This window comes from Falco naumanni, chromosome 11 (genome assembly GCF_017639655.2).
Source record: "Falco naumanni isolate bFalNau1 chromosome 11, bFalNau1.pat, whole genome shotgun sequence".
In the NCBI taxonomy this organism is placed as follows: domain Eukaryota; kingdom Metazoa; phylum Chordata; class Aves; order Falconiformes; family Falconidae; genus Falco; species Falco naumanni.
In genome coordinates, this window is record NC_054064.1 from 21,992,024 (window position 1) to 22,019,989 (window position 27,966).

The window sequence follows — 27,966 nt, forward strand, 5'->3', positions numbered from 1 at the left end:
TACACTCCTCTGAATTCTTAAAAAAGTGTACGGCTGGAATCTCAAGGGATATAGAGCTCATATGGGCCTTTCACTGAAGAGCTGCTTCTGTTGAAAAAACAAGCTTGGGAAGGAGTAACTTTCCAGAAGGCGGCAACTGAAGATTCTTTTAGATCCTGCTTCTCTTTCTTTCTTAAATAGCTTCTCTTCAGATGCTTCGGCGATCACTTATTCTGGGATCACAGACTGATCTGGATCTGCAAACACCACCTTCAGGTAAGACATCACTTCCCTGAAGCTATTGGATCCCACCAGCTTTGCCTGAGAAAGAGGGCACAAGCCTCTGGTCTGTAGTTACATGAAGGTCCATGGATTATTTTAAAAAATCCATCAATGTAGATGAGATAATTTATTTTAAGGGGTCTTCGAATCAAATAAAAGCTTGTAAATTAACTTTGGTGGCTTTTCCTGAAATGGGTTAGGAAGCATATACACAGTTCTTTCCGTGAGCAGAATTACAGAGGCAGGAACATCTTAACAGAAGCATTAACATCTTCAGCCAGCACTGGTCAGTGCTGGAGAGTAATAAAACCCACTTAGGAATGAACAGATCCCCAAAGCTGAAAACGTGTGCTGTTATAATTAAAACTAGGAAGAAAAATATTAAATATGTTAGACTGCCTGAAGTCACAGCCTTCTGTGTATGCACATGATATTATAAATAACAAAACCCAAGGACTATTTTAGCCTAGCCTACACCAAAAAAAAATGCAGTCAGAAGTAATACTGATAGTTTTTCTGCTTTCCACCTGAATTTCCTTTCTTCATTCAGAGAACATCAGAGTGGCTGTTGATGTCAATGCTTAGCACTTTGTAAAATACATTGCCATAAATAAGAAACTAACCCTGTGTCCTGCGTATTGCAGATTTCCCCCTTACTCTCTGCTTTTTTCAACACATGCAGCTTAAACATATTCACTGCTAAAATAGTTTTAAAACTGTAAACCTAAATGTCTATTTTCTCTTAATTTCCCACAAAGCTAACATTTACACATTTTGCATTATCTACCCCTTTTTGTTTCAAAACAGCTGTTGACCAAATCTCAGCTGTTTCTTCTTTGTCTTTAGTTTTCAAATTGTTGAGCCAAATAATGTATAGGTTTATAAGATGTGTGCTTACGTGATAATACAGGTTGGAAAGAACCTCAGTGGGTCATCTAGTCCAACCTCCTGCTCAAAGCAGGGCCGGGCACTGGAAGGATGCCGCTATGCCAGGCACTATGTTTGAGTTGTGTCATTGACTAAATCAGACTATGAATAAACCTTTTGAGTTCACTAATCCAGGAAAATTGTCTAGAAAAAATTCCTAAACAAGCATTACTTCCAGAAAAGAAATCACTTTGTTTCACAGTATTTAGTGTATTTCCAAAACTGAACGTTTTTTTCATTCCAGCACTGTCCACTGCAGAACTGAGGGAGTATTTGGGTCAGAATAGCTATTGAAGTCAACTGCCCTGTGCAAGGGAGTGCTCAGACCTACTTCTCCACTTCTACTGTATGTGCAAAGTAAACTTTAACATAGCTTCCCACAAATGTTCAACAACACTTTTTTTAAAAAAAAATCACTTCTCTCATCCATGAACATAAAATTTTAACATGCTTCTTGTATGGAAACCACATTTTCTTCTGCTCTTTGCTGTACAGGCACCAGGGCTGCACGTTTGTACCTGAGGCTGGCTGGGGGTGACAAGGACAGCCTTGGAAAGATTAATTTTAAAAGTCTACCTCTGCTGACTATTTTGGCAGTGTTCTCTAAATACTGATAAATAACTGAGCATGTACTTCTCTACCTCATGAGGGCTGAGTGGGGGAGAAGGCATCTCCCTACTTTAAATCCATAATGGAATCACACCTTTGATAGCAGATGTGCATTTTATCAGTTTAGTGAAAAGCAGATGAGGCACACGTTTCAATACAGAGTACCTGTGTTCAAGAAAAAAAGAACATATTTTTCAACCTTAAAAGGTCATTTTACATGATAATGTTTATGAAGCTGATTTTACAGAGCTTTCATGCCCAGCAGTTCTGCCCAGAAGATGTAAGTACATTGAACACCTACATTCACCAGAAGCAAGTACAATGTACACACACTGTAACAAAACAGTGTAAGCACTGTTCAAGCAATACACAAATATTTTCTACCATGCAATGTCAGTTGCCCCCCAAAGTAATGATAAAAGACTACAAAGCACGTATCCAGTTCTGACCCATAGACTAGGCAAGTCCATTAAGGAGCTAATGAGCTATAAGCTTTCCAGAAAAGACTGCATGTTTTGCCATTGCACAGGTTGCATAGGAGATGGAGCAGAAACTTGCAGCAGAAGTATTAAAGAAGGGCAAGAAGAGTCCAGGTCAAGTGAAATAAGGCAGACCACGAATACAAAATCTGTGTGAAAGCATTTAATGTAGTTTCATTCTCTTTAGGACTGTCACTTCCCTGATGCTTCAAAAACAGAAACACTGTGGTAGGCATGGCTCACTGGAAAAAGATCCTTGCCATACAGAGAGCTCAGTTTTCCTTTGCATCGCAGTATTGGTGTATTGTGTATTGTACTGAATTCACATCCTTGCCATGTTGTCAAGGTAGCTTGCCAAAGAAAATAGAAATAAAACCAGACAATTGTTCTTAAGCTTAAAAAAGAAAATTAATTGGGGATATTTTTTCCTGCCACTTTAGAGTTAAGTTCTATGCACTTATTGTGGGGTTAGCAAAGGACACCAAACAGGACTCTCCTGTGGTGTATCATTTTTCTCAGGACTATGTCATTTACTCTGTTCTCAGGTCAGGATATGGGTGCATAAATTAGCTGCATGTTTCTCTTTTAGGAACATTGCAGAGGGGAAATGTTTTAGGTATGTGATTTCCATGTTTGCTACAGACTCTAGAAAAAAGCTCCCATAATATTTCCAGAAACTATTATTGGATTCTTTGGATTTAGGACAAGAAGGACCAATAGGAGTAGATCTTTCTGTAGCTGAAGGGACAGTTGCCATGAAGGAGCAGAGAAAGATATAAAAAGAAATATAAACATCCCATGTAAATGAGTTTACAGATGGGCCAGCATGTACATCAGTTAATTGCACTGATGGAATTTGCCTGGCTTCTCTGTGAAGCATCTATCAGAGAATAATAAGAATGCTTTAAACATCACATCCTGAGCAGGTGTAAACTGAGGCATTTCACTGAAATTAAAGTAACTATGTCACTTATTCCAGCAGAAAGATCTTTCTTGTTTGCAAGTCTGTTTTATTTCAGGATATACACTGTCAATTTTTAAAATTTAACTAAAGGGCTTTGGATTAACATAATCTTTCATCCTAATTCTGAAAGCCCTTTTAGAGAAATAAATCCTAATACTTAAAGAAAAGCTTTCCAGCGTTAATGTTCAATAGGAGATTCTGTACAGATGAGGTAGTGATTCAGTGTATGTTCTCAGGCTCAGGATAAATCTGTGTTTTTATTCTTTCAAATTGTACTGTGGAACTCAGAAGCTTGTAAAAGTTGCAAACAAACCAGGGAAGCGTAAGATGAGAATGAACTGGAAAGTGCAGAAACTAATACAGTTCATAAATGGTGGTGTGTCAGTATTTTCCAAATATTGCTCACATAATGGAAGTAACAAACAGTAATTTAATTAAAAAGGTCAAGCGATTTACCTTGCATAACTGTGTCTTCTTTTCATAGTATGCAATCATAGGTTTTGATGCTTGGTAATAGCTTTCGATTTCTTCCTTGATGGTTTCAGCACTATCAGACTGCTGACTGCTCTGATTTCTGATCAGAAGGCGACTGCTCATGGCTTCTGCAGAGCAGTCCAGGCAGAACACAAGTTTTGGTTCTCCAATCTAGAGACAGAACAAAACTGTAAGCACCCAAACCACTGGCCTGGTAAACTGGTTTTGTTTGGATAATTTTAAAAAGAAATGCTACGGCAAGAGTAATCAAGGAATTTATTACCAAATGACTTTTCATATTTGTCTATGCATAGATTATGCTTATTATCAAACACCTCTTATTGTAGCAGCACTTAGATATCCCGGTATTCAGGATCAAGGCTGTGCTTGATTGGGCTTTACACATACAGAGAGAAACTGAGTTATGATCTGAAAAATTCTGGCTACCTGGACTGACAAGCATAAGTTTGTTCATTATTTGCAACTGTTTGATAAAAGTTTCACGCAAACAACACTGGCCTCATGGAATGCTTGACACAGTTGTTTTTCTAGCCTTTGCTTTGTTTGATCTGTGAAAAGTGTGTTTTCATTCAGGGAGTGGTAAACTATAGCTTAGAATTTCAAGAGGCAATAGAAAGAAATGTCCAAATTTAAGTGTGCCCACTTGAAACAGAAATGAGTAGCAACAGACAGGCTCAGGGACACCATCAAGTGCTTGTTATTGGACGTATTCACAGGAATACATCCTGTGAATTACTTTATGTTAGACACTATTTTATGTCAATATTTGTAGTGTAACTCTACATCATTACTACCTGTGCCATAAAGGCATGATGTGATATATTTCTCTGCATTTTCCAATTGGTGAGTAATTTCCAAATTCTATGAGAATTCTATAAGCACCATTTAATGCTTTTTGGCTAGTGCCAAACTAGTCGTAAGGGAGCATCTTTCCCTTCTATAAAGAAAATAAATACGGATTTATTTATTTTTTTATTCCCAGGCCTTGGCAAGGTTCATAAATAAATGTCACTATCTACATTTCATTGTAGATATTGCAGTACTTTATGGGCAAAAAAGAACTGGCAAGAAAGAGCAGAATGTTCCTTATAATATTTTAGGAGAGAGCCAGAAGTTCTAAACACAAATCCCCATCATTCTTTCCCCTATATGCTGAAAAATACACACGTCATTTAGCATAAATCTTGCAATATACTCTGTCATCCACACTCAGGCAGAGCTTTCTCTGACACAAGGTTTTGTCTGATCAACAACTGTTGGGCTGAGTCTAAAGGGATAAACTCTACTCTGTCAAGTAAAATAGAGGTGTTAGAGGATCAGAGAAAAGTAATGCGATAATTTTTCCATACAGTTATGTATTAAATCCTTCAATGACGCTCTCAGGCTTTTTCTCATTCCTTCCCTTTCTTGCAGGGATGTGTGGAGAACACCTTTTAGGGAAGAGTGAGAAGTCTTGAGAAAAGACGACTGTTCTTCACACTAGTGACCATTAGAAACTCATGCTTTTACCATGGCTGCAGCAAAGTCTAAATGACTGACATATAGAAATTGCCATTGCTACCTTTGTTGACAGCCATTGAAGGAAGAAATATTCTAAAGGTAAATATTTCATGTTAGGCCTTCTTCATTTGACTGAGGATGTCTGGGTTACGGTGACCTATCTACTACCTTAATGACTTTCTAAGAGACAGCTGAAGACAAGGGATTATGTCAGACAGCTCAATGACAGGCTTTTATGCATCCATTTTTTCCACACAGCTCAGAAAACATTAATGCTATTAGCAGCAGCAGTATTGGGTTTGGGGATTTAAAAAGCCAACAAGGCGGTTTTAACAGTGCAAGAGACTTAGACTGAGAAGTAAAAAAAAAGATGTGAGCTTAATCAATGATTTAAACAAAAGTCCTTTTTGTATAATTGGACTAGAATGGTGAGAAGTTACTTCCTCACAGCTCCACGTGAGGAATTCCATGGTCTGTTCTAAATTATAATAGAATAAATAAGCAACGATTCCATTCATCAGTTATGGCCATATCATCACCTTACAATGAGGATATGAAGGACTCTACTGACTAGTAGGATCAGATAATAGTATCCTGTTCGACAGGGTGGGTCTCATTTACTTTTGAAAAATCTATATGGTTCTCTTAAACGTTTCAATGTTGCTATTCCCTGGAATTCAAAATATTACAGAACTGTAATTCTTCCAGGTAATGTAATGCCCCTATCAGACATTACAGCATTTTTTACTTGTTTTCTTTTTTAAATTACTGTTTTCCTGACACAATTTAGCTTAAATAGTGCATGCTGTGGAGACATCTGCAAGAAGCCAAACAACTCTAATGTACTGGGTCTTTACTCCATCTTAGTGAGTATCTTCCACCTGGTGATGTGGAGCTTAAAATGTTTTCTACTTATGTAGCAGAAAGACCAATGAGGGGACAGAGACATGTTTCCCTAGAATTATGGCTAGACAAAAGTACAGTTATATTATAGAAAGGAATGGGCAAAACTGGCTGAAGAATTAACTGTTTCTACATAGCTAATTCTATTTAGGGCTGTCAAGCTGTTAAGTATAAGCACTACTCCTGATGTCTTCTAAATAAAACAGCTTTTTGTTAACAATTATAATGCTTTTTACACATTATGTAGATATGTAGCATTATTCATTTGCACTTTGCTGCCATTAATTAATAAAGCCTGATGTCCATCTCTTTTCATTCAGTTATAATGTAGGAATAATTTCTCATCACCCTTTAGAAAGACTTGCAAAGCATTATCTCAGTAATGTCTCATTTTAAAAAAAATCACTAACTTAACCAAGCAGCTTATAGCCTGCCAAGTTCACCCTGCGAAAACTTAAGTGGATACATGGTTACAACAGGGACGACTTAGCACATTCAAAATTACCACTTGGGGTCCTTGTATTTTTACTCTAAAAGTCAAAAGCAGCTCAGGACTACAGGATCTTTTGCTGCTACTGTGCCAACGGAAACTGAAAGGGACTCTGCTTTTGCATTGGATGCATCAAGACTTGTTTTCCTGGCAATGCCTCAGCCCACAACGCTGGAATCTCTAAGGCTTACTTTATAGCATATACCAGCGTTCACAGGACATGACATGCACGCCTGCCAGAAAAGCAGCACTGCTGAAATAGTTCCTCCTTCTACACAAAATGAAAGAATTCCCCAATGTCTTTCTAATAGTCTGTGGTAGCATTTTAGTAGAGGAACTAAGAGATCAACTTCCATGTATGGCTTCAATAGCAAATCCTATTGCCCATTATTGTGTTCATCTTCTGATGCCTAAATCTTGCTAGGCTTTTGTGGTAATCAAATAAAGCAACTAAAGGTTCAGGGAGAAAAGAGATGATTCATTAAAGTTCTGTTACCTTTCAAACTTCTACAGGACATCTGTGGAGTGGAATATGATAGAATATATACTTAACTATTTCTCCTAGTTCCCTGCTTCTTTTCTCCTAAACACAGGCAAATTCATTCATAGGGCTTATATAGAGTGTTTTCTGCAGGCTGAGAAATGTACAGCCGAGACTTCTCACAGGTCTTAGCACATACTGAGGGAACTGATAACTCTTTGAACTGCCACACAGTCACTTGCAAAACTCTTTTTATGGCTATGCCACCTGTTACTCATCACAAAAATTAGATCTGTGTTTTGCTGTTTCAAAGTGGCAGCAAGTTTTAGCAGAGCTGGCTCGACGGTAAAGAGATCGCTGTGAAGATACATGCTTTTTATGAACCTAATCAAGCAGTGCTTGATGAGATTTTAATGAGAAATACAGCAGCCATCCACCAGAATGAGAAAACTAATAGTGCTTTCCACTAAATGTGAATTGTTCCTGATTTATATAAAATTTGGGTAAAATCAGCCTTTACTTATCCCGGTATTACAGAGTCTCTGTAGGTGAGGGCAAAAGCTGGACTTGCTATATTAATGGGGTGCCAAAGTTTCAGTGATGAGCTGCACAGTGCTGTTGGTTTGGCTCTTTACACGTTCCTGCTGCAACCAGCTAAAGATGGGGACCCACGCAGCATCAGAAGTACAGTTGTATCTTAATGGTAGTTATAACAGCGTTACGATTATATAGTCACCTTGCTCTCAAACTCTTCTGCTTCTTTCAGGTCCCGGGGATACCCATCAATCAGGAATCCTTTTGTGTCCCCTAACTTGGAAACCATGGCTTCCTTCAGTAACTCTAGGACAATACCCTGAATTGGAAAGAAAGGGACTTAGTTAATTAATAAGAAAGATTGATACCTTTGTTTGTTACACTGACTTTAGTCCTATGCCCTTGAGAACTGCGTTGTTCTGCTAAAAGCAGGTCCTGTGAATGCAGGTGTTTTTCTTGTCCTGCAGGTAGCAGGGCACTCTACTTTTTCTCCTCTCAGGACCAGCTATGCTACACAAATCCAGTGTTGCAACCCTTCCAAGGGTTCCCAAAGTGCCTTCTGGATACCTGGGAATATTTTGTGGTGTCCAAATTAATGTTAATACTTGTGAAACTTTGGAGTACTGCGGCAGCATTTTGCAATCTGATTGGAATTTGATTGCATTTTGCTATGTCACTGATGTAATTATAGTACATGGAAAGTGGTAAGAGACTCCATCTGACCAAACACACTGAAGAGCAAAGCAATCAAAATCAAGCCTCAGCACACCTTTCAGGTTCCCCTGAGCAGCACCTGCCGCTATGTTTCATTAACAAACACATCCTATGATCTAGCTACACTCGCCGAAGACCCACCAAGAGTTGGGGCTGTGGACCTGCCGTGTACAAGTCAAGTCCAGCTGAGAACAATGCTCTGTCTTCATAGTCTCCAGTAAACTGCAGGCCAGCTGCTCTGGGATGTCAGCCAGCTCTGCAGGGAACTGCCACAGGTATTGTAAATTAGAATAGCTGCCAGGAAGACCAGCTCTGAATCTGAAATGTGAAGCTATAAAATGGACATACAGCTTCTGTTTCATGTACTTGTTCTTAAATTTTGCAATGCATAGCACAGCATCTGTCTCACTGTATTTCATGACTAATTCGTTGCCTATGTGAGTCTGAAATTAAAGAAATATTGGCATAAAAAGGGGAAAGAAGTGTCACAGATCTGGCAATGACGAAACTTCTCCCTCAAGTTGCAGACTGATTTTACTTAAATGGAAATCACCAGCTCTAGTCTCTTATTTCCACCCTTTTAGACAATCTACCTCCCACTGCCTTTGTTTAACCATTAGGGCCCCAAACAAAACTGTCACTTACACCAGGCACAGGTTCACCACATTCCATGATGTCTTTGATCAATTTACTTCTCTCTGAAAATGACAATGACTCATTTTGGAGAAGGTCACCAGTGGACAGGTGAGTAAATCCGTATTTCTTGGCTAACTGCTCGCATTGGCTACCTTTGCCAGAGCCAGGCCCACCTTTGTGAGGGAAAAATATCTAGAATTAGAAAATAATAAATATCTGCCTTTTGTCAAATGGGAGAAAATAGATAAGAGAGCCTATTTTGCTATTTTTCTTTCCGCAAAGTCACCCTGTGCAGTAGAACAAGTCACATAATTCCCTTCTGATACACTACACTGCTGACTCAAAAATGCATACCGAAGTCAGAGGAGCCACAACAGTGTGAAATCTCTTGCAGAAGAGAAACTGTTCCCCAAGCACCATTGCTGTGCAAAGGAAAAACATGAAACAGCCAGCCGGCGAGGAGTGGTATTTGACTCAGTATACGTTCAGCTTAATAGCTGCAACAAATATTAGCAAACTACTGTTCACTGCGTCCTTGCGAGGGAAGTATTTTGCCCCCATTTATGGAACGGAAAGGTACAGGTGAAGAGATAGTGAGACCTGCCTCTGTTACATGGGATGCACATAGGTGTACAGTCACTAAGCCCCTTTGCACTGTGGTAAGCGCTAATGGCAAAATTTAAAATTTCACTGTGCTTGCACCCTTTCCCTTCGAGCTGGAAAGCTGCCCTGTGCTAGCGTGTCTGCCGCTGCCCCAGAGCCCGCCGCCAGCTCGGCCACGCCGCTCCCTGCGGCTGCAGTGCCGGCTGGTGCTTTGTGCCGCAGGGAAGCGTAAGAGCAAAGTGCTCAGCCGCAGCGGGCACGTGGACACCTTATCACCAGCCTCTCTCCACCACCCACAGCTGCACCCAGCTGGAAAGCCACCTCCGAACCTGGCCCAGGCCCAACCGTCAGTGGGCAGGGTGCTCAGGTGAAGCTGCTCACGTGATTATTCCACTTGCTGAAGGGAAAGCACCTGCGGCCTGGCCGGGCCTCTGGGGCCTGTGGAGAGGTGGAGAGGGAAGGGCTGAACACTGCAGCTGTCCTCCCAACAGAAATGGTGTCTCAAGCCTCCTTCAACAGGAGAGCCGCCACCACCACCACCTACAGTCCCCAAACTCTGTTTCTCTGGGATGCCTCTCTGCAAATGCCCTTTTCCCAGGGCTGCCTCAGAGGCTCTGGACACCTCCTTGCTCTGCAGGTGCTGGTGTTGCCCTGTCCTGCCTCTCCAGTGGAGGTGGCTGCTTTTCCTTCCTCACCTTGACGGCTGACCCAAAGAATGCCAAATGCCCTTTCAGCTGCTTACTGAGCAGCAAGTCACCACCATGACCTGGCTGGAGAGGTGGGCAGTCCATGGAAAATGATGGAAATTCCTTCTCGGGGATCCCGCAGCTGTGGCCTCCAGAGCTGAGGTGAGCGCCCTGTGAGGGCTGAACAGGGCAGGGTGGGCTGAGGGGCCATGTTGGTGTGGGGCTGGCGGGGGGCTGGGACAGCAGATTTCTGTTATGACAATATCAGGCTTTGGGGAGAAATTAAAGGTGTGTAGCAGCGTTTTTACAATCTCTGATGGATCTATTCAGAAAACCTACTGTAGCAGGAGGTAATTATACCCTTGCAGGGAGACAGTGCTCAAAAATCAAGAGAGGCAAGATCAAGATAACTTCTCTATTAAATTTTTTAAGCATGTGTCTTGTATGTGTATCAAACTGTTGTACTTGCAAGTATGACTACACAGCTCTACTATGTGGGTTTAAGATTCTAGAAAATACATGATTTTCCTTTTTGTTCATTTTTTCATGAACAAATATAGGAGTGACATGTTCACAATGGAGTGAATTTGGCGCCATCTCTTCCTGACTTGAACTTTCTTCTAACTTTTGTATTCAATTTAAGAAATAATTGCTCTGAGCATGTAATTTTCAGAAAAGTTACAGTACTGTAGCTGAGAATAAAAATCTGGTCATGAGGCAGTAGCATCAAACGAATGGTTTTGTCTACCATAACCTGGAGTTTTTTACTTCAGCTTCACAAAGACAATTATCCAACTGTGGCGTGAGAATCACACTTGTGCTACAATTTTAGCTAGAAATATCTTTGTCACCATCTCATTTTCTTGCTAATGTAGGTTGCACGTTATTTTTCTGTTGCTTTAATAAGAGCGTTATTCTTTTGTAAAAGCACCAATTGAAAGAAAACAAGGAATAAATAAGAGTGGCTAGAGAAACAGATATAGAGAAATTATAGGCAAATTATCTGAAATAAGACCATTAAATATCTCTAGTGGCAATTAATTTTATTTCTGGTCTGTTTTGAGTTTTTTAGATTAGTTTTGTGTATGCATATGCTTGCTTAGACATTCTATCTCCTAGCCTCAAATATACTAGCAGTGCAGCAATTTCATCCTATCTACTTGGTGTATATGCACAGTATTAGGAAAAAAACAGCTATAAAGATTACTTTATTCTGTTTCTTATACAACTGTTTCTCTTCTGAATGTAGATACAAACCAGAAATTTCATAATGTCCCTTCATATACTAAATAAACTGGATCTCTTTTTAGAAATAACAATACAAGGACAATTTTTGGTTGTTTAGCAGGTAAATACTTGGAAAAGTTGATGTGCTTTTATAATACCTCTATCTATTAGTATTGTAAAAGTGTGTGCTGCCAGAATGACACAACATGCAGGGCATACACCATAATGAGAATTACTGTGCCTCCAAAATATTAATTAAAATTGACCATGATTGTTTTCTACAGAAGAGTTCCAACAAAGCTGAGATGAAAATACTGAGCTCTTTAAAGAGGAAAAGACATAATTAAATAATGGTTATATGCTGAAATTGGTAATTCTTATGGCCACTGCTATTAATTTAGTATCATCTGATGAGTAGCAAAGCATCCTGCTGCTTGACAAATGTATATGACCCACTTTGTAAAGTCTTGTGCTTTCTTATCAACAAATGAGACCACAGTTCTTGCTTGGCTTGATTTGAAAAAAGGCTGAATGCCCCCAGGGATTTCAGCACTGAGAGCTGAACGCATACTTGGCATTTATGCCAGTATTACTTTAGGTGCTTGAAGTTAAAGTATTAATTAATGTCTTGTCTCCCTCTGAAGGCTAATATTTAATGTGACTGAAAACAAGCTATTTAAGTGGGAAAGAATGTGAAAGTACATTTCCTTACTCATTAGATACTTCCTTCCTGCTCAGAGTATATACTTATAGGACTGCTACATAAGCACCTTTAACACCAAATTAACCCTGAAGTCATGAGGCTTACTATCAATTTGTAGTGTATTTTTGTATTTTTTATTTTAGAGGGTGGCTTTATTAAATCTATGCTTTTTCCTAAAAAATTAAAAAAAAAGAAAAAATTTACTTGAAGAAAGTTTGTAAGAAACAACAGCTGCATATAAAATGTAACAAAAGCTAACACAAAGATGTTTCAGTCAAGAAGGCCTCACTGCAACTTGTTATGCTGTTTTTCGAACAGAAGAAACTTGAGGCATTGAAAGCGGCAGTGAAGTTTTCCCAATAGCTCAGTTGTTAGGAGGAGGAAAATATACCCCTGCTTTTGTTGTGAAGGAGTAAGATTCTTTGTGAATACTCTTGTTTTTTAATGTGTGCTGTCATCTTTCACTCTGCCTGTGTATATTTTGGGGAAAAAAATTATGCTAACCAGTGACAGACTGATTCATGGTAACTTGCTATTCAGATTAATAGTGTTGTCTTCCAATTTTCATGTACGACTTGAAGATAAAGAGTTAAAGTCTAGAAAATGGCCAGAGGACTTACAAGTGTGCTGTGACCTGCAGGAGAATGTAAAAGAACTACCAGCAGTTCTCCAATGTTAGCATGCTTTTGTATTATGCTAGTATTGCTAAGGGTAGTACATCTTGCTTTAAAGCTCATTCATTAACTTCATAAAAAGAAAAAATTGCAGATTAAAAAATTAAGGACATTGTGTCAGTCAGTGAAGTTATTCTTGCAAACTGAGTCCTTTGTGTGTCCCTTTGTGCTTTGATACAAATAGTAAGCAAGAATTTGGAACCAGGGTACTAGACAGAGTGTAGAAATTAGATGCAGTTCTGTATATTGCTTTTCTGTAGACAAGGCTGGATTAAAAGGTCTAAGCACTCCCTTAGCATGGTTTTTCCTTCCATTATGCTGATTCAGCTGCCTGTGCAACTGTGTGAGGGGATCTTCTGGTAAGTAACTTCCTGGCAGTACTGCTGACTTAGGTGGTCACCTTTCCCCATTTAATTATTGGCTACAGAAATGCTTCACAGACAGCACTTCAAGGGGAGAAAAAGGGTGGTCTCAGTGGGTAGGGAAAGTGACAACTGCCCAAGCAGCACTTCTGAATGTTCAGCTGCAGCCTGCCTCAGATCAGTGAAAGATCTCAGTTTAAGAAATTGAATCTCTTAACACCTGCTCTCCCTCATGCCCCAATCCCCCTCACACTATGAAAGACCACAAGCCTAGGCACGTGATTCAAATGTACCAGTCTGGCCTAGAGCACAACATCACAAGCAGATGAATTAATGATGCTAGAGGGGGCTGGGACTGCTGCTGCGAGTGAGCAGGGACAGGAACAAGCAATAGGAGCAGTTTGTGAACCAGCTGCTAGAAATATTAATAAAGCATAAGTGTCATACAGACAGACCGGGATGTCTCTATTTTAAACTTGCCAAATCTTGAGTTTATCGTATACCAAAATAATATGAACATTTACATAAAAATGCCAGCAGCAGGATTTATAATAGAGTCCCACCATTCATTTTAAAATGTTTCAATTTCTAGAACTTATTTTCATAATGAGTATCATCCCTGTATCATGGGAAAGTGCTTGCAGGGAAAATCTAGCTGCACAATGGAGCCTCAGTAAAAAGTGAAATAAAAATAACAGTCAAGTTATCCTTATATTCAAGCTATTATTTTGGAGGACTTTATCAGTTTGGTAATTCTATCAGTGCTACTTAGATTGTTTATACAAATAAAAGCAAGCCTTAGCTTCGAATATGGCATTTGAAGGCTTCTCAACAGCACCTCGCTTTTGTTCACGTATGATTTTAGTCCAAGTGAAACCATATGGGAATGATGCTGTTATTTAAAAATAGCAACACAACACACTCAACTTTTTCTTCTTTCTTTTCTGAAAGATGATTTTAATCAGAAAACCTGATGCGCATGTTGGCAGAGTGATACGATGTCCTGGGATATCACTGAGCCTTCACTCCTCTTAAAAGAAAAACATGGAGTTCATTTCATGGAAAGTCAGCGAAAGCAACCTTCATTAGCTTCTACATTTAGCATTTGGATTGCCTGGGGTTTTATTTATCAGCACTGCTCATCCTATGCCTATCTGATTGTAGAAAGAGCTCTAGGTACTGTAGCTGTAGCTACAGGTACTGTAGCATAATTTAGGTTGGAAAGGACTGCATCTGGTAATACCCTCTACTCAAAGCAGGGTTAAATTCAAAGTTAGATCAAGTTGTTAAAGATGTGACATACCTTGGACAAATGAAGAAGTTTGGGGTTTGTGAGGTTTGTTTTGTTTTGTTTTTCTTGCATGTACAAGAAGCTAGTCTCTGCAGCTGATAATGTTCTACCTGTAAGTATAGGTGGTGACAGTATCTTCAGAGTGTCAGCTGAAATTACTTACGCTGAGCTTAAACCATTATCAGCTTTGGTTCATCAGCAAGAATATGACAAGGATTCTGCAGAGGAAATTGGTCACACTGACTGATTTTTAAACACCACATTTAAGAGTATATGGGGAGTTTGCCTCTGATCCAAAGGGCAGAAAGATTCCTGAAAACTCTTAGTTTCAGCCTCAGCCAAAGCCAAATATGGCTTTTTTATGAAACTCCCGTAGAGGAAAAGGAGGAGTAATGCTCCCAGTAACTTTGTAACATATGACAATTCTTTGGATGCAATAGAGAGTACTGCATTAGTTAAGAATGATAAAATCATACATTGTTCGTTGTGGTTAAGATTTTATTTTCATGTTGCTCTGATGAAGAAGGGTGGGGGTTTTTGTGGCTTTTTAAGTGACTTGCAATAATTACATAAGTTTTGAATATTACAGCATCCCCCAAATTCATTTTTGCACCTGTTTTTTTTTTTCTTGAATTTTAATTTAGAGGCCAAATTTAACTTGTTGTTACCTCTTTTATTACCCTGCTGTTATCTCCCATATTTTTGACATTCTGGTTCTATGTCTCTGCTTTGCTGTCTGGAAAAAAGACATTGACGTTGTTGCTTAATTAACCCCAGTTGACTGTTATTTCAGTTAATTCCTACATTAGCTCTAATGTAAATCTTTGCTAATTAGATCTTTTTATTTCCCTTTTTGGACAATTTTCAAGGGAAATTAGTAGGGGATGGAATTATCTCCTTTTTTTCCCCCTTGCCTTATAAACAGTATCTCAATTTGTCAGCAGTGGCAGATGGTGTGTGTATTTCAATTAGTTTGTAAACTACTTCAAATGTACATCTTTTGAACTCCAGTTTTAAAACATCTTTATAAGCACCTTGTTTTCCTTATGAATATATCCATGTAATGTATAAACATTCCTAATGACATCTGAGACAGAGACAGCTTTTCCCAATCGGGTATCTACAGCAGCACGCTCCAACGATCTTCTTTGCTTTCTTGCTAGTCAAGGCATCATGGGCTGAACACTTCTAGCACTGGCCGCTGCAATGGAGTACTTAATCACGAGGAATCTGTGGTGCTTACTGCCCCCCCCGCCTCCCCACCCTTTACAGTCTTCTGCTCATGTGAGGCTTCTTCAAAGTTTTCTTTTGTCCTCATACAATTCACAGTGATCAGACTTCAGCTCCTGAGTGACATGTAAGATAACTTCACTGCTGAGGCAAATGGTTTGCATTTGGCTAGTGTGTATAATGATAAACCTGGAGTGCACGTGGGTTAACAAATGATTTGGGCAGACTGACCTGCCCAAAAAGGCCATAAGGAAAAAGAACTTGTGGCTACTCCAACCTAGCAGCAGCAAGAAATTTGTCTCTGAGAAATATCAGTTACCCTCACTACCCAGATGGAGTAAAGCCAAGATTTTGCAGCCAAGTGAGCAACCACGAAGATCTCATATTAGTCACAAAAAAACCCAACAAACCCAACAACACCAAAGCACCCCCCACCCCTCAAAAAAACCAAAACCTCACCAGAAGTAAAATAACCTCACTCTTTACATCAGATTTCAGGGAGCTTTTTCAGGGGTGGAAGGACATGGGGTGGGAATGGGGGTCTTTAGGGAAAAAGTATAAAATGCTCTGCATAATTTGATAAGTAACACATGTTTAGACTTAGTAAAACTTTTCATTATAAAATTTTCAGCAAAGAAAACTTAGAATTTTGATTAAGCAGAATTTTCCTCTGTTCTTAGGAAACATTTACTAGAAAGTCTGAGACAGACTTAAGAGCAGGAATAAATAGGGAAAAGGTGTGTTTTCAGTTTTAAGCTGGAAGATGGGTATTAGATGACCTATAAAAAATGATAAATGAAAATTAAAAAACACTATTTGAAAAAGAAAAAGTCCAGAGGTAAATTAAAAATGAGCCTTACTATGGACAATTTCAGAGGCACAATTCCTTGAGCATCTTCACTTTTTTTAAAAAAAATACGTGTTTGTACAAACCCAAACTTAATTTTCCAATAAGATGTGCGAGGCAGAGAGAATGAAAATTTGTTGCTGTAGTGAACAGCAGGAAGATGTACTTCAGTAAGCATGGAATTAGTTTGCTTAAAGACTGAAAATCAAGTGTTATGCATCTCTCACTCAAGAAAAGTCTCCAGTGAACTCTTCAATAACCCAATTTTACTTTTTCAAGCACATAATATCCACCATAGCTTTGCAATAAATTCAGTAAACTTGTATTTTGTATAAGATAGGGTGAGATAAAAGTACAACACATAAACATGCTTTCTTTTCACAGAATCCTTTAGGTTGGAAGGAACTTCTCAGGATCATTTAGCCCAATAACCCTGTTACACCAGGGTCAGCAAGAGCAGGTTGTTCAGGACTGCATCCAGTTGGGTTCTGAAAATCTCTAGGGGTGAAATTTATAGTCTCTCTGGCCAACCTGTTCCAATGTTTGACCACACTCACACTAAAAAAGTGTTGTCTTGTGCTCAGATGGAATGTCGTGTATTTTAAATTGCCCCCATTTTGTTCTGTCTTGTCACTGGGCACTATTGAGAAGATTCTGGCTCCATCATCTTCATTCCCTCCCATCAGTTATTTATACATATTGATTAAGATCCCATAGGGCCTTCTACTCTCCAGGTTGAAGCGCCCCAGCTCTCTCACCTCTCCTCATTCGAAAGACAGTCCTGTTCCTCAGACACCTTTACGGTCCTGCACCAGGCTTGTTCCAGTTAGTCATTATCTCTCTTGTTCTGGGGAGCCCAGACTGGAAACAGCACTCCAGATGCAGCTTTGCCAGTGCTGAATAGGGAGGAAGGATCACCTACCTCAGCCTGCTGGTACTAGGATGGTTTTTTTGATGTCTCCTGAATTCCAAATGAAACTTCCATTCATTTATGTCTAATTTAAGAATTCACTTTTTTTTTTCATTAGGAAAAAGAATGCATGAAGTGACTGACTTTTAAGTAAAATCACCCATATTTAGGTATCTATACTTAGATCCTGTGAGGCAGTTGTGAAAAACTCTGCTTGATACAAAAGCAATTATTCTTTCCATGTAATTAGTACCAAGCTTTAAGCTGAACCTTACAAATCTTACTGGTCATAATTTGTTTTAAAATGCTGTTCAAAGTTTATATAAATGTGACAAATTTAATTAGCATAATAATGGGCATTAACATGGTCCTTTTCCTCTGTGGACTTCCAAAAGCAATATAAAGTAAACCTTGAATGCGCAAAGCATCATGCATGGCAATGAGTCCATGGACTTGAACAGCATGTTGAGCACATGCAGAACTGTAACCTGTATTTAGGAAAAGTTGTTTCATAAAGAGGTGAAAAGACCTGATTTATTTTTTTCACCTAAACCTCAAAATTCTGAGTTATAAATCCAGTTTATTAACATTTTAAGTAATGCTGGTGAGGCAGCTTTGCTGTAGGAGATCACACAGCACTACTGTAACTGCACAAGACCTAAGGTAATTTTGAATATGATCACACGTAAACATACTTCCTGTTCCAAGCTTTACACAACTCTTGTTAGCATGGTCAGACTGAGGTTGATAACATGATAGGAAATCCTAGCTCCCTTTCAAAAAACTAAACCAACATTGTACATAACTCTTAACCAAACAAGGAATCTTTCAATCAAAGCTAAATAACATGGTAATTTTCAAATGTAGCAATTAAATTAGGAATTCTACTTACCAACAACAAAAATGATGTTTGATTTCCTCAGATCTTCTGAAAAATCTAAAATGAAAACAAAATTTCTTTAGTTGGCAAGAGCTACTAATTTTAATCTTGGCTACTTCCCACACTGAATTGTGTAACACTTATGCAAGGTGATCTGATTTCACCAGATTTAATTTCTGTTATAATGTTATGCATTCCAAAAGGAACTATCATCCACAAGCCTATTTATCCCTCAAGTCTGTAGTTCTCACCGCAGATATGATAAAAATATTTTACCTGAAAATTAGACCTTGCATATACACATCAGCTCTTTGAAAAAGAGAAGCAAATGTGTCTTGATGTAATAATGTGCCTCCTGAGCCATTGCATATTTCTCTGAATGTGTTGTTACATTATAATTGCAATAGCAGTTTGTCCATGTGCCATTCAGATTTTGTATTTGGTGCACTACATTTGAGTTGTAGTCTTAAGTTTACCTGAGCCTCAGATTCAGCCAAATAATAATCACCATAACTTAAATCCAGGTATTACTGTCATTTTAGCACCAAAACTACTATGTACTACTATGTACTGCAGCTTTGCTTTTCACTGAAATTGTATTTTTTAAAAAAGCAGCTCCTTCTAGTCTGAGTGCCAGTCATTAGCCTGATTATACCAGTACAGAAGGCAATCTTGCACCATCTAAGCCTGCTGGAATTTGATTATGTCTTTGACTTAATCACTTAGAAGATGCATAAATTTACCACATCCAATTTTCTTTTTTATTATGTGGCATGTACATCTCTTATTACATAATTTCATTAGCCATGAAACGTTTTGATTAATCCTTTCATTCCTCTTACACTCTTAGCGGTTCATACTTTCCAACAAGCTCTTTATAACTGCCAATTTCTGAAAACACCTACAAGAACTGATACTGGTTAACAGCAATATTTTCTAATAATTTTGGATCTACTGGCCTAAAGAGTGTTGAAACGTATTTTACAAGCTTTAACTTGCATTTAAAGAGAATTCACATGATAAAATCCTTTGATGCATAACTTTGACAATATAAATAACATGAATTCACTTTACTTTCTAAGTAACTATTTAAATACAAGAGAAAATCAAAGGTTTCAAAATTAAACGGCAAATGACAGTGAAAAAGAAACTCACCTCCTGTGCTCTCATAACCAGAAAAACTTGATTGATCCTCCTCCTGTTAATTAATTGACAAATTGAAATTAACATTCTGCATAGCTTGCATTTCTTCTTATATCTGCTTATCTGTATATTTTAATATCTTCTTCATATTCTAACCACTCAGTTTTAATCTATGTTGAGATACAGTTAACAGTGTCACAGAAATGCTGTTGGTACTGTTTCAGCTGGTAGAACATGAGCATGGAGAACCCAAGATAACTTGAGATGATTAACTGGCCCATGTTATTTTTGCATGGAACAGCTTTTTCAGTGTCCAACCGCACAGTTCCAGCACAATAAATAAATAAGCAACCAGTGTGCATGCTGAATTGCTTCTGAAGTAAATATGGTATGATAAGCTGTTAGTAGTGGAAAAGCAACACCAGAGTAAATTCTAGAAGTGTGCTCCAATATAAAGATGAAATTAGTCTTTGGTCTAAAACAAGTTGAATGTGTTTACCTTGAGAATGCACCACCAGCTACAAGTTGTTACAAAGGCTGCTGAACTACAGATAGGGATTACACCAGGGAAACGGAGAAACTGGAATATTTTTTTTTCCTGATACACGGCCCCTTAGAATTATTTTGTCATGTACAGTATAGTACAACAATAAGGAATTGCAAATACTGGCCGGCAAGAGTGTCAGAGTGGGAATTCTTTGTTGCTCTTACAAATCAGAGTTTTATATATGCTGGACATAGTCTAGGTTATGTAGTGTCAATATACTCACACCATCAATACTTTAGTCTATAAAACATCAATAATAGCATTGACAGTAACATGCCCATTTGCACAGAACACATTATACTAGTCCTCTCAAAATACCATAGGGTTATCAAGCTGTAGTTTCTCACAGTTCTGCTTCAGTATGCTGTCAGAAATAGCCACTGCTAGAAACTTGTATATTTGCATGAATAGATAAAAGTGAAACAAACAGCACAGTGAATAGAATGGGTAAGCTGCTGGCCACTGTAACTTGCAAAGCTCTTGCACTACCCTTCCAAGTTTCTCCTTGTGTTCCCATTATCGCTGAAACAGAAGTACTCTTCATTAAGCTGAAGAACCATTACACTGGCTACATAGAACATTTTAATTTTTTGATTCGCAGTAATTCTCAGCCTATTACACTGCAGCAGGAGAACTGACATCTTGAAGAAAAAAAAGAAAAAAAAAAGAGCAGTGCTAAAATTAAAACAGCGACTGGATCTACAAAGTTTGCAGGAAAGTATTTCAGAAAGAAAAAAACATTTTCAAATGAGTGAGTGATCAATCTCTTTCCTACAATTCAAGTGATAGTATTAACCCTCCATGCTTTTTCTTTGATGTAATAATACAATAGAATATTTGACACTGCAATGGATATATGACATATAAAAGGCCTGGTTTTAGATTCAGCTTCTTATCAAGCCTTTGAAAGTTTATGGATCAAAATCATTTCAGACACAAAGTTTAAGAGTAAAGTTTCTTTAAAAATCAAGATCACAGTCTCAAGTTTACAATCAAATGAAAGAGGCATTACTTCTTTCAAGTATTGCTCCTTGCTCTCCTCTGTAATTGCAGAATGAAACTTCTTCCGTAACCCTGGTGGACTGCTCAGAGCAGCAGGTGATAATAAAGTTCAGTTTAAGTCAGGAACAGCTCTAATTTGTAAGAGCTGAAATATGCAAAAACTACAGACAGAAATGAAGCTAAATAATCCAGCAGCTGCTTTTATTTGACCATGACCACATCTGCTTTAATAGAACAATAAGTTAGCTAACCAACAAGCTATGTTTGGATAAGGAACAAGTGCTATGCAAAGCCATTAAAGTGAATTTTAATTACAACTCAAAAGTAGGTAAACAGGAAGTGTGACAGTGAGATCAGAACCCAGAACATCAAAATAATGAGTTCTGTTTATATCTGTAACTTCTCACTCTTCAGGTGCAGAAATAGTTTTCAAAAGAATTGCTTTTTTTTTCCACAGGGCATCTGTATCGTAATTCTGTAAGCCAACTCAGTACACAGCTTGATGTGAGTGGGACCACCAGCTCTGCTGAACTTCCATGACAAAATAAGCTTCCCCCTATTTCAGAGAGGTTATTCCATACAAAACATTTTCTCAGACAGAATTGAACAGCACCCAGCTGGGGTAGAAAAAGGTCCTGAAAGCCTGGTCTCTAGGCAAGCTGTAAGATAAAGTCAGGAGGAACAAATTAGAACAGTTGGGCTACAATTAATTTGGCTTTGATTACAAGGTATTCCTACCCAGTTTCACTATTAAATACCTCAACTTGATTTCGAACCATTTTCCTTCACCCCTTTCCTCTCTATCTCCTCAAAGGTACAACCAGTTTTTCTGCTGGTGTGGATGAGAAGAGCTAGGTTTGCTGTTCGGTTTGCAGTTCCTCGTAGAGAGTGGCAGCGATTGGCATCCTGGTTAATGCCACCCCCCTCATGTTTACATGTGACAATACTTATTTCTGTGTCTTGCCAGCAAGTAGGTCTCTAAACTGTGAATGGCATAACCCACATAGGCCTGAAAGCGCTGTTTTGCCTGGTTACCAAAGTACTTTGGAAAGGAACTTGGATTTAGGAAGCGATCACATAAGGAAAAGTCCCACGAATTACTAGATTGCTAATGCTATTTCACACCATGTCACCATTAGGAATACAGTGATTTAGCAGCAGAATGGTCTCTGTATTGCTGATATAGCTGTTTCCACTTAGCTGAAAGCAAGGTGAGGAAGATTATAATCTTATATGTAATAAGCTCTGAAAAAAGGTAGGTAGTCTATAATTTCAGATGTCTTCAGAATCAGGTTATATCTGCAAATATTATCTGGAAACTTATCAATTAGTGGGGCATATCTGACTGTGTAACTGCTTAAACAATATCAACAGTACATTAAAATGATTGCTAAATAGAGAATTTTGCTACCTGTAAAGAATCTTTTATCTGAAATTTCCTTTAGAGTTGGAAAATGCGGGCTTCTAACTGTACTCTGAATTCTTGTTATTTAGCTCATTATTAGTAAATATCTGACTAGTAGTAGGTAATTCATAGGTTAGTGAGCTTAACTTAATGTCTGCCACTGCTAGGTTGTGAAGTAATTTCCATAATAAAAAAAAACCCTACCAGTAAGTCACAGTAAAAAATCATATAATTTAAAGGAAGTCATATCACTTCGAAGTCATATCACTTTAAACAAAACAATAAAATGTGTTTAATTTTTTTATCCAGTAATAGCACTTCTTCTTCATTAGGATTTAGTGATAACTGCTGTGAATGTTTGTTACCTGACAAAATGTGAGAGCCTTTCTGTTACCCGTTAATAACCCCTGTTCCAGTCCTTGGTATTTTTTGGGTTTTTTTAGTGTGGTGGTTTTTTTTTTTTGTAACATGGAAAAGAAAAGAGTTCTCTCTTATCACCTTGTTGCTTGAATGTTTGTTGAAAATAGTGGTGAAAAGTGCCTGATACATTTTATTCAGATTTATAACAGATATAACAAGAGTTCCCCCTAGAAATTTACTGAAGAGGATAAGTAAGCATGGATTAAAGACTAAAAGAGGCAGTCAAGTGAGACTGGATTTAAAATACAGCATGATTGTTGCCTAAAATTATACTTGATTTTCAAGATTGAATTTGAAAATGTAAACATTCAAAGGAACATGTCAGGTACAAATTATTTAAACAAATAAAAACTACATGTTTCTCTGCCTAAAAATATTTGTTGAAAATTAAACTTAATGTGTGATCAAAAAACCAACCAACAGCCCCAAACCCAGCATAGACAAAAATAACTTTAATACAGAATGAAATAATGTATACAGTAGAAAGCACAGGCAAGAACAGACTATGTAGTTTCATCGTGGTGACCTCATCAGCATCCCTTTGATGGGAATGCAGGTACACAACCACTGATTTCTCAGCAAACTGTAGTTGTATAATGCTCCCCTTGCTGCTGTTAGATACACAAAACACTTGTACTCCTGTAGCACTTTATTTCTTCAAAGAACACTACAGTTCCACGTAAATCTTCCCTGTAATTCCTTTGGGAATATAGGCAAGGGCATTATTTCTGTTTTAGCAGAGATATTAGGTGACTTGTCAATGTAAACACAGTAATATATGGAAGCCGAACTAGATTTAGGACTTAGGTTTCCACTTTCACCTCTTTAGCTTGTAGTGTATTTACCTTGAATTCTTAGTCCTTAATAAAGTAATATTAAATGCAAACTCAAATGTTTGCAGATGATACTTCTATATCTAGTACCCTTAAAATCAGCCTTAGCTCTCAATTAAATAAACTCACTGATTAAGAATAGTTTAGAGAATCAGAAAGCAGTATGAGATGTCTGCTGAGCACCATCTGGATATACAATTTGTCTGCTTCAGCACAGTCTGTCACAGTCTGCGTGGTTTTAGAGTTTGAAGTGTTTGCAACTGGATTTAATAGGCATATTCCCAATCACAGAGGATGGTCTTTCAGATTATATACATGCAGCTTCTATTTATAAAAATGTACTTATCACTGAGCAGTGTCCTTACATATATTGTAAAATGTAAAGACCCTAAGCAACCTGTAGCTAGGCACAGTTAAGTATCAGAGGAAATTGGGGCTAGTCAGAGCTCAGCTGCGGAATTTGACTTCTAAATTCCATTTTCTTCCTGTAAGAGCAAATATTTGGTTTTTATGAGATATGCTGGGTTAGCTGCAGGTTTTATGTATGGGCAATGGTCCCTGGGAACTGATTTTATGAGCCATACAGTTGCTAGCCATTAAATTTGATTTATGATTCAAATCACTTTTTGAGACTGAGCTGCTTTCTGTGAGCTGAGTGTCCAAGTATGCCTCTGGAAAGCAGAGGTGGCTGTGCTCTGACCTCTTCAGGTCCAGAGCTGATGAGTATGTGTAAATAAGGTAAGATACAGTATGAATACATTCAGACTTCAAAGCTTTTTTTTTTTTCCCCCCAAAAGGCCTGTCTTCTTGTACAGTTCATACTCCTCAGCACAGTAAATTGTGTCAAAAAGGACTAATAGTAATTAAGATGAGAGAACAGTGCTAAAGTTATTTGAGGTGATCTTTGTTTGTTTGGAATGCAAATGACTAAAATGCAATAACAACAAAAAAATATCAGTGTTTGTAATACATCTACAAAATGCTGAAAAATTATGAGATCACTATCATTCCCTTTTATTTCTCTCCTTCTAGCAAATACCAGAATCTCTATGCAATTATTCTTTTAAAATAAACCTTATTATCAGTTCTGAAAAGAAAACAAATTTATACCTACACAGAGGTAGAGAGTAACTAATTTTTAACACTTGTAAACCAATGTAGAGTTATCTGGCTTTTAAAGATTGCAAGATTTTTTTTCAGATTTTTCATTCTTGTTCTTCAATAGCATAAAGAATAATAGCTATCAGTAGTTTAGAGGGGAAAAAATCACAATCTGTTTGCTATACTGTGTGGGGGTTAGGTTTTTGTTAACTTCTGTAGGGTTTTTTTTAATGACAAAAAATAAATGTGATTATTAAACATGAAAATGAAAACAAAGTTTATTTAGTTTCATATTGATTTCCAGACACTGGGAAACTGGAAAAAAAATTCAAAGAAATTAACTTTTAAGGGCAAACTTACCAACAAGGCATGCACAAAAAACACTCCTCCCAGCAGGGCAGCAGCATTTTAGTAACCCAAATACTTCATTTGCAATTTTTAAATTAAGTTTAAAAGGCTGAACTAGAGGGGACAGCACCACATCTAACTTGAAGAAGAACTGGGGCTTGATTTTTGAATATCTTTGTGTTTTGAAGACACTTGAGATGCTCAACATCTGTATTATCTGTGCATAGTTATTATCTATTGCTCATTCTAAAATACTTCTGCCAGTATTCAGTTACTTCTCAGTAGATCTATATTTATAGAAAGTTGCCAGTACAAATTCTACAAAATTCTTCCCAGAACTTATCACTATTTTTTCTCTGGCATTCTTCTTCTCTGTAAATCACCATGACTCCTTAAATGATTCTTCTCTATGTGAAGTATTTATGCTGCTTGGTATAAATCCTGTTACATCAAACCACTGCAGCAGAGAAGTGCAGCAGGGTACCTTCCAGCACATTCGAACTGCAAACTCAGCGGTGCTCAGCAGCTTTTTTAGACTGCTAATGACAATCCTAATGAATGGATCCCTTAGATCATACACCATCGGCACCATATGCAGTTTTTCTGCCCTGAACTGCACTGCCTTCTGAGAGCTGGATTTCAGTGGTTTGGGGTTTTTTGGTTTGGTGGGGGTTTTCTGTGGTTTTTTTATTTGGTTGGTTTTTTAACCTTCAGATGAAAAAGACTTTTATGCAGGCTACTCTCAATTCAATTTCCAAAAAGAAAAAGATCTTGGCACAGAGAAGGACAAGAATAGGGTATTGTAAAAATAAGACCAGCATGTGGGCTCAGATCCTATGATTTGCTGCTATTAAGATAAAAGTTGACAGCTGTGCTCAGATTTTACCTCTCAAAGATATTCTCTGCTTAACGTTTGACCATGCATATTCTAGGTTTACTAAAACACCTATTTATGCTTTATTAGGTAGTTTTATAACTTTCAATAAGGGACTTATACAGTATTTATAAACTACTCTGTTAGGAATTTAACTATGGGAAGAAAAAATAGTCCACTGATCTGAGATCCACTACTGTGAACAAATTCTAAAACTAGTCCACTTTTCACTCCTAATGACTGGTATTTAAGCCCAAATTGACTAAAGTTGACTGCACAACCACGGGATACCTAAGGAGTAAAAAGACACCAAGCAGGAAATGCATGGTTTCCTGAAAATACATAGAGGTGTTTGTTTGGGTTTTTTCAGGTGTTTCCAATGTTCCCAGAGAAGCCACTCTTCTGCTTCAATGTACTAAAAATAAGTTATTTAAAGAGCAGTTTTGTATCTCATATAGTAAAATAGCATTCTTGCAATCACCAGTTTAATATGTAAATATAAAAATCTTTAGTATGTACTTTGACAGTGATTAAGAAATAGTATGTTTTATAAAAGGCTGTTTCTTCAGTGCTTCAAAATATAGGAATTGCTGCTACAAATATTTTTAAGATCTTTTGGTAGTTATCTTTACGGATGCTAGGCTACAGAACTTGTCCACTGCCCTGAGTAAGGTGTCTAAATCTAGGAGGTAGAGATTTAAAATACACCTTTGCATTTCTTTATCAGCTTTAGATGCAATAAAAAATGTTCTGATGTGGATCCTATTTCCATCAGCTGTGTGGGATGACTGATATTCCCCAAGAATTATGCAGGTTCTCCAGGCTGTAAAGACAGACATGTAAAAAGAAGAACTCATAAATTTAGCTGTAGTGTTATACTTTGTGCATGAAAGGATAAGGCCTCAGTTCGCCAGCAGAAGGGTGAGCTGGTGTGAGGAAAGGAGGTCCACTATCCTAGTGCTATGGCCCAGAAAACTGAGATACTGTAAATTGTAATGCTTTTTTTTTCTACAGACACCTTCCACAGCTACAGAGAAGAGGGTTCCTAAGTTGCTGCAAAAGTATTCATTAGAGCATAAATGCAGCACACCTTGAAGAGTGATGTTGTCACTGTTGTTCAAATCTCCAGTAACTTGTGTGAGCTCACCATCCTTGTAACTGAGTCCTCGTGCCCTGTAATGCTGACCAGAGCTGCAGGCAGCAACTTTTCAAAATCAGAAAAGAAATGGGGATTCAGTTCCCCCTCACTATCTGTATCACCAGGAAGTAAATCCAAGTAATGTCTGTGAAAGTAGGAGCAAACAACTGTTTCTGGCATTCCAAAGAAAAAATGCAGACTAAGTCTACAGCAATTTTTCTTGCCTGTTTTGCCGTGGTTTGCATGGGGGGAAATAGAGCAGTAGCCTTTCTTTCGCGTGCCTTTACTACAGTTTACAATGGTGATTTTGAAAGAGAAAATTTTTTTCAACCTTACGAAATTATATAGAAGCACCAAAATACACTTGGTTTGAGCTTATTAAGGGAGCACTTTGTAACAGGCAAACTGTAGTACTTTGTTTCTAGAACTGATTTTTTAAAAGCATTTAATAGGATAGTTTCCATGGCAACTTGAACTGAACAGATTGTTCATTGACTTCAGTACATTTCTATTAAACATCTTTTCTCTGTAGTTAGGCCTGCCTCTCCAGCTCTTTCATCTCTTTGGATGCTTATTCATTATCTCTTTTTGCAGATATCCTTAAACCAGATTGGACTCCGCCTTTCTGTGCCTGTTAAAAACAAAGGTTGAGGGAACAGAGTTTCACAATCATTCTCTGAGTTCCCTAGAGTTTATTTTCTATTGAGTACCCCTGTTTTAATCAGTTTGCCTGTAGACTCAGAATCTGT

At 37.9% G+C, this 27,966-nt stretch overlaps 1 protein-coding gene across 2 annotated transcripts in view; it reads right to left on the reverse strand.

Annotated features, from left to right (window-relative positions):
• The window catches only part of AK5 (adenylate kinase 5), a 102,024-nt gene that overhangs the window by 9,479 nt on the left and 64,579 nt on the right, over nt 1-27,966 (reverse strand). For both annotated transcript variants that reach the window (XM_040610128.1, XM_040610126.1), the window contains exons 9-13: nt 19,562-19,604; nt 18,419-18,463; nt 9,003-9,166; nt 7,846-7,962; nt 3,697-3,885 (exon numbers count right to left, since the gene is read on the reverse strand). In XM_040610128.1, coding sequence (XP_040466062.1) covers nt 3,697-3,885; nt 7,846-7,962; nt 9,003-9,166; nt 18,419-18,463; nt 19,562-19,604 — 558 coding nt within the window. The remainder of the gene's footprint in view (nt 1-3,696; nt 3,886-7,845; nt 7,963-9,002; nt 9,167-18,418; nt 18,464-19,561; nt 19,605-27,966) is intronic.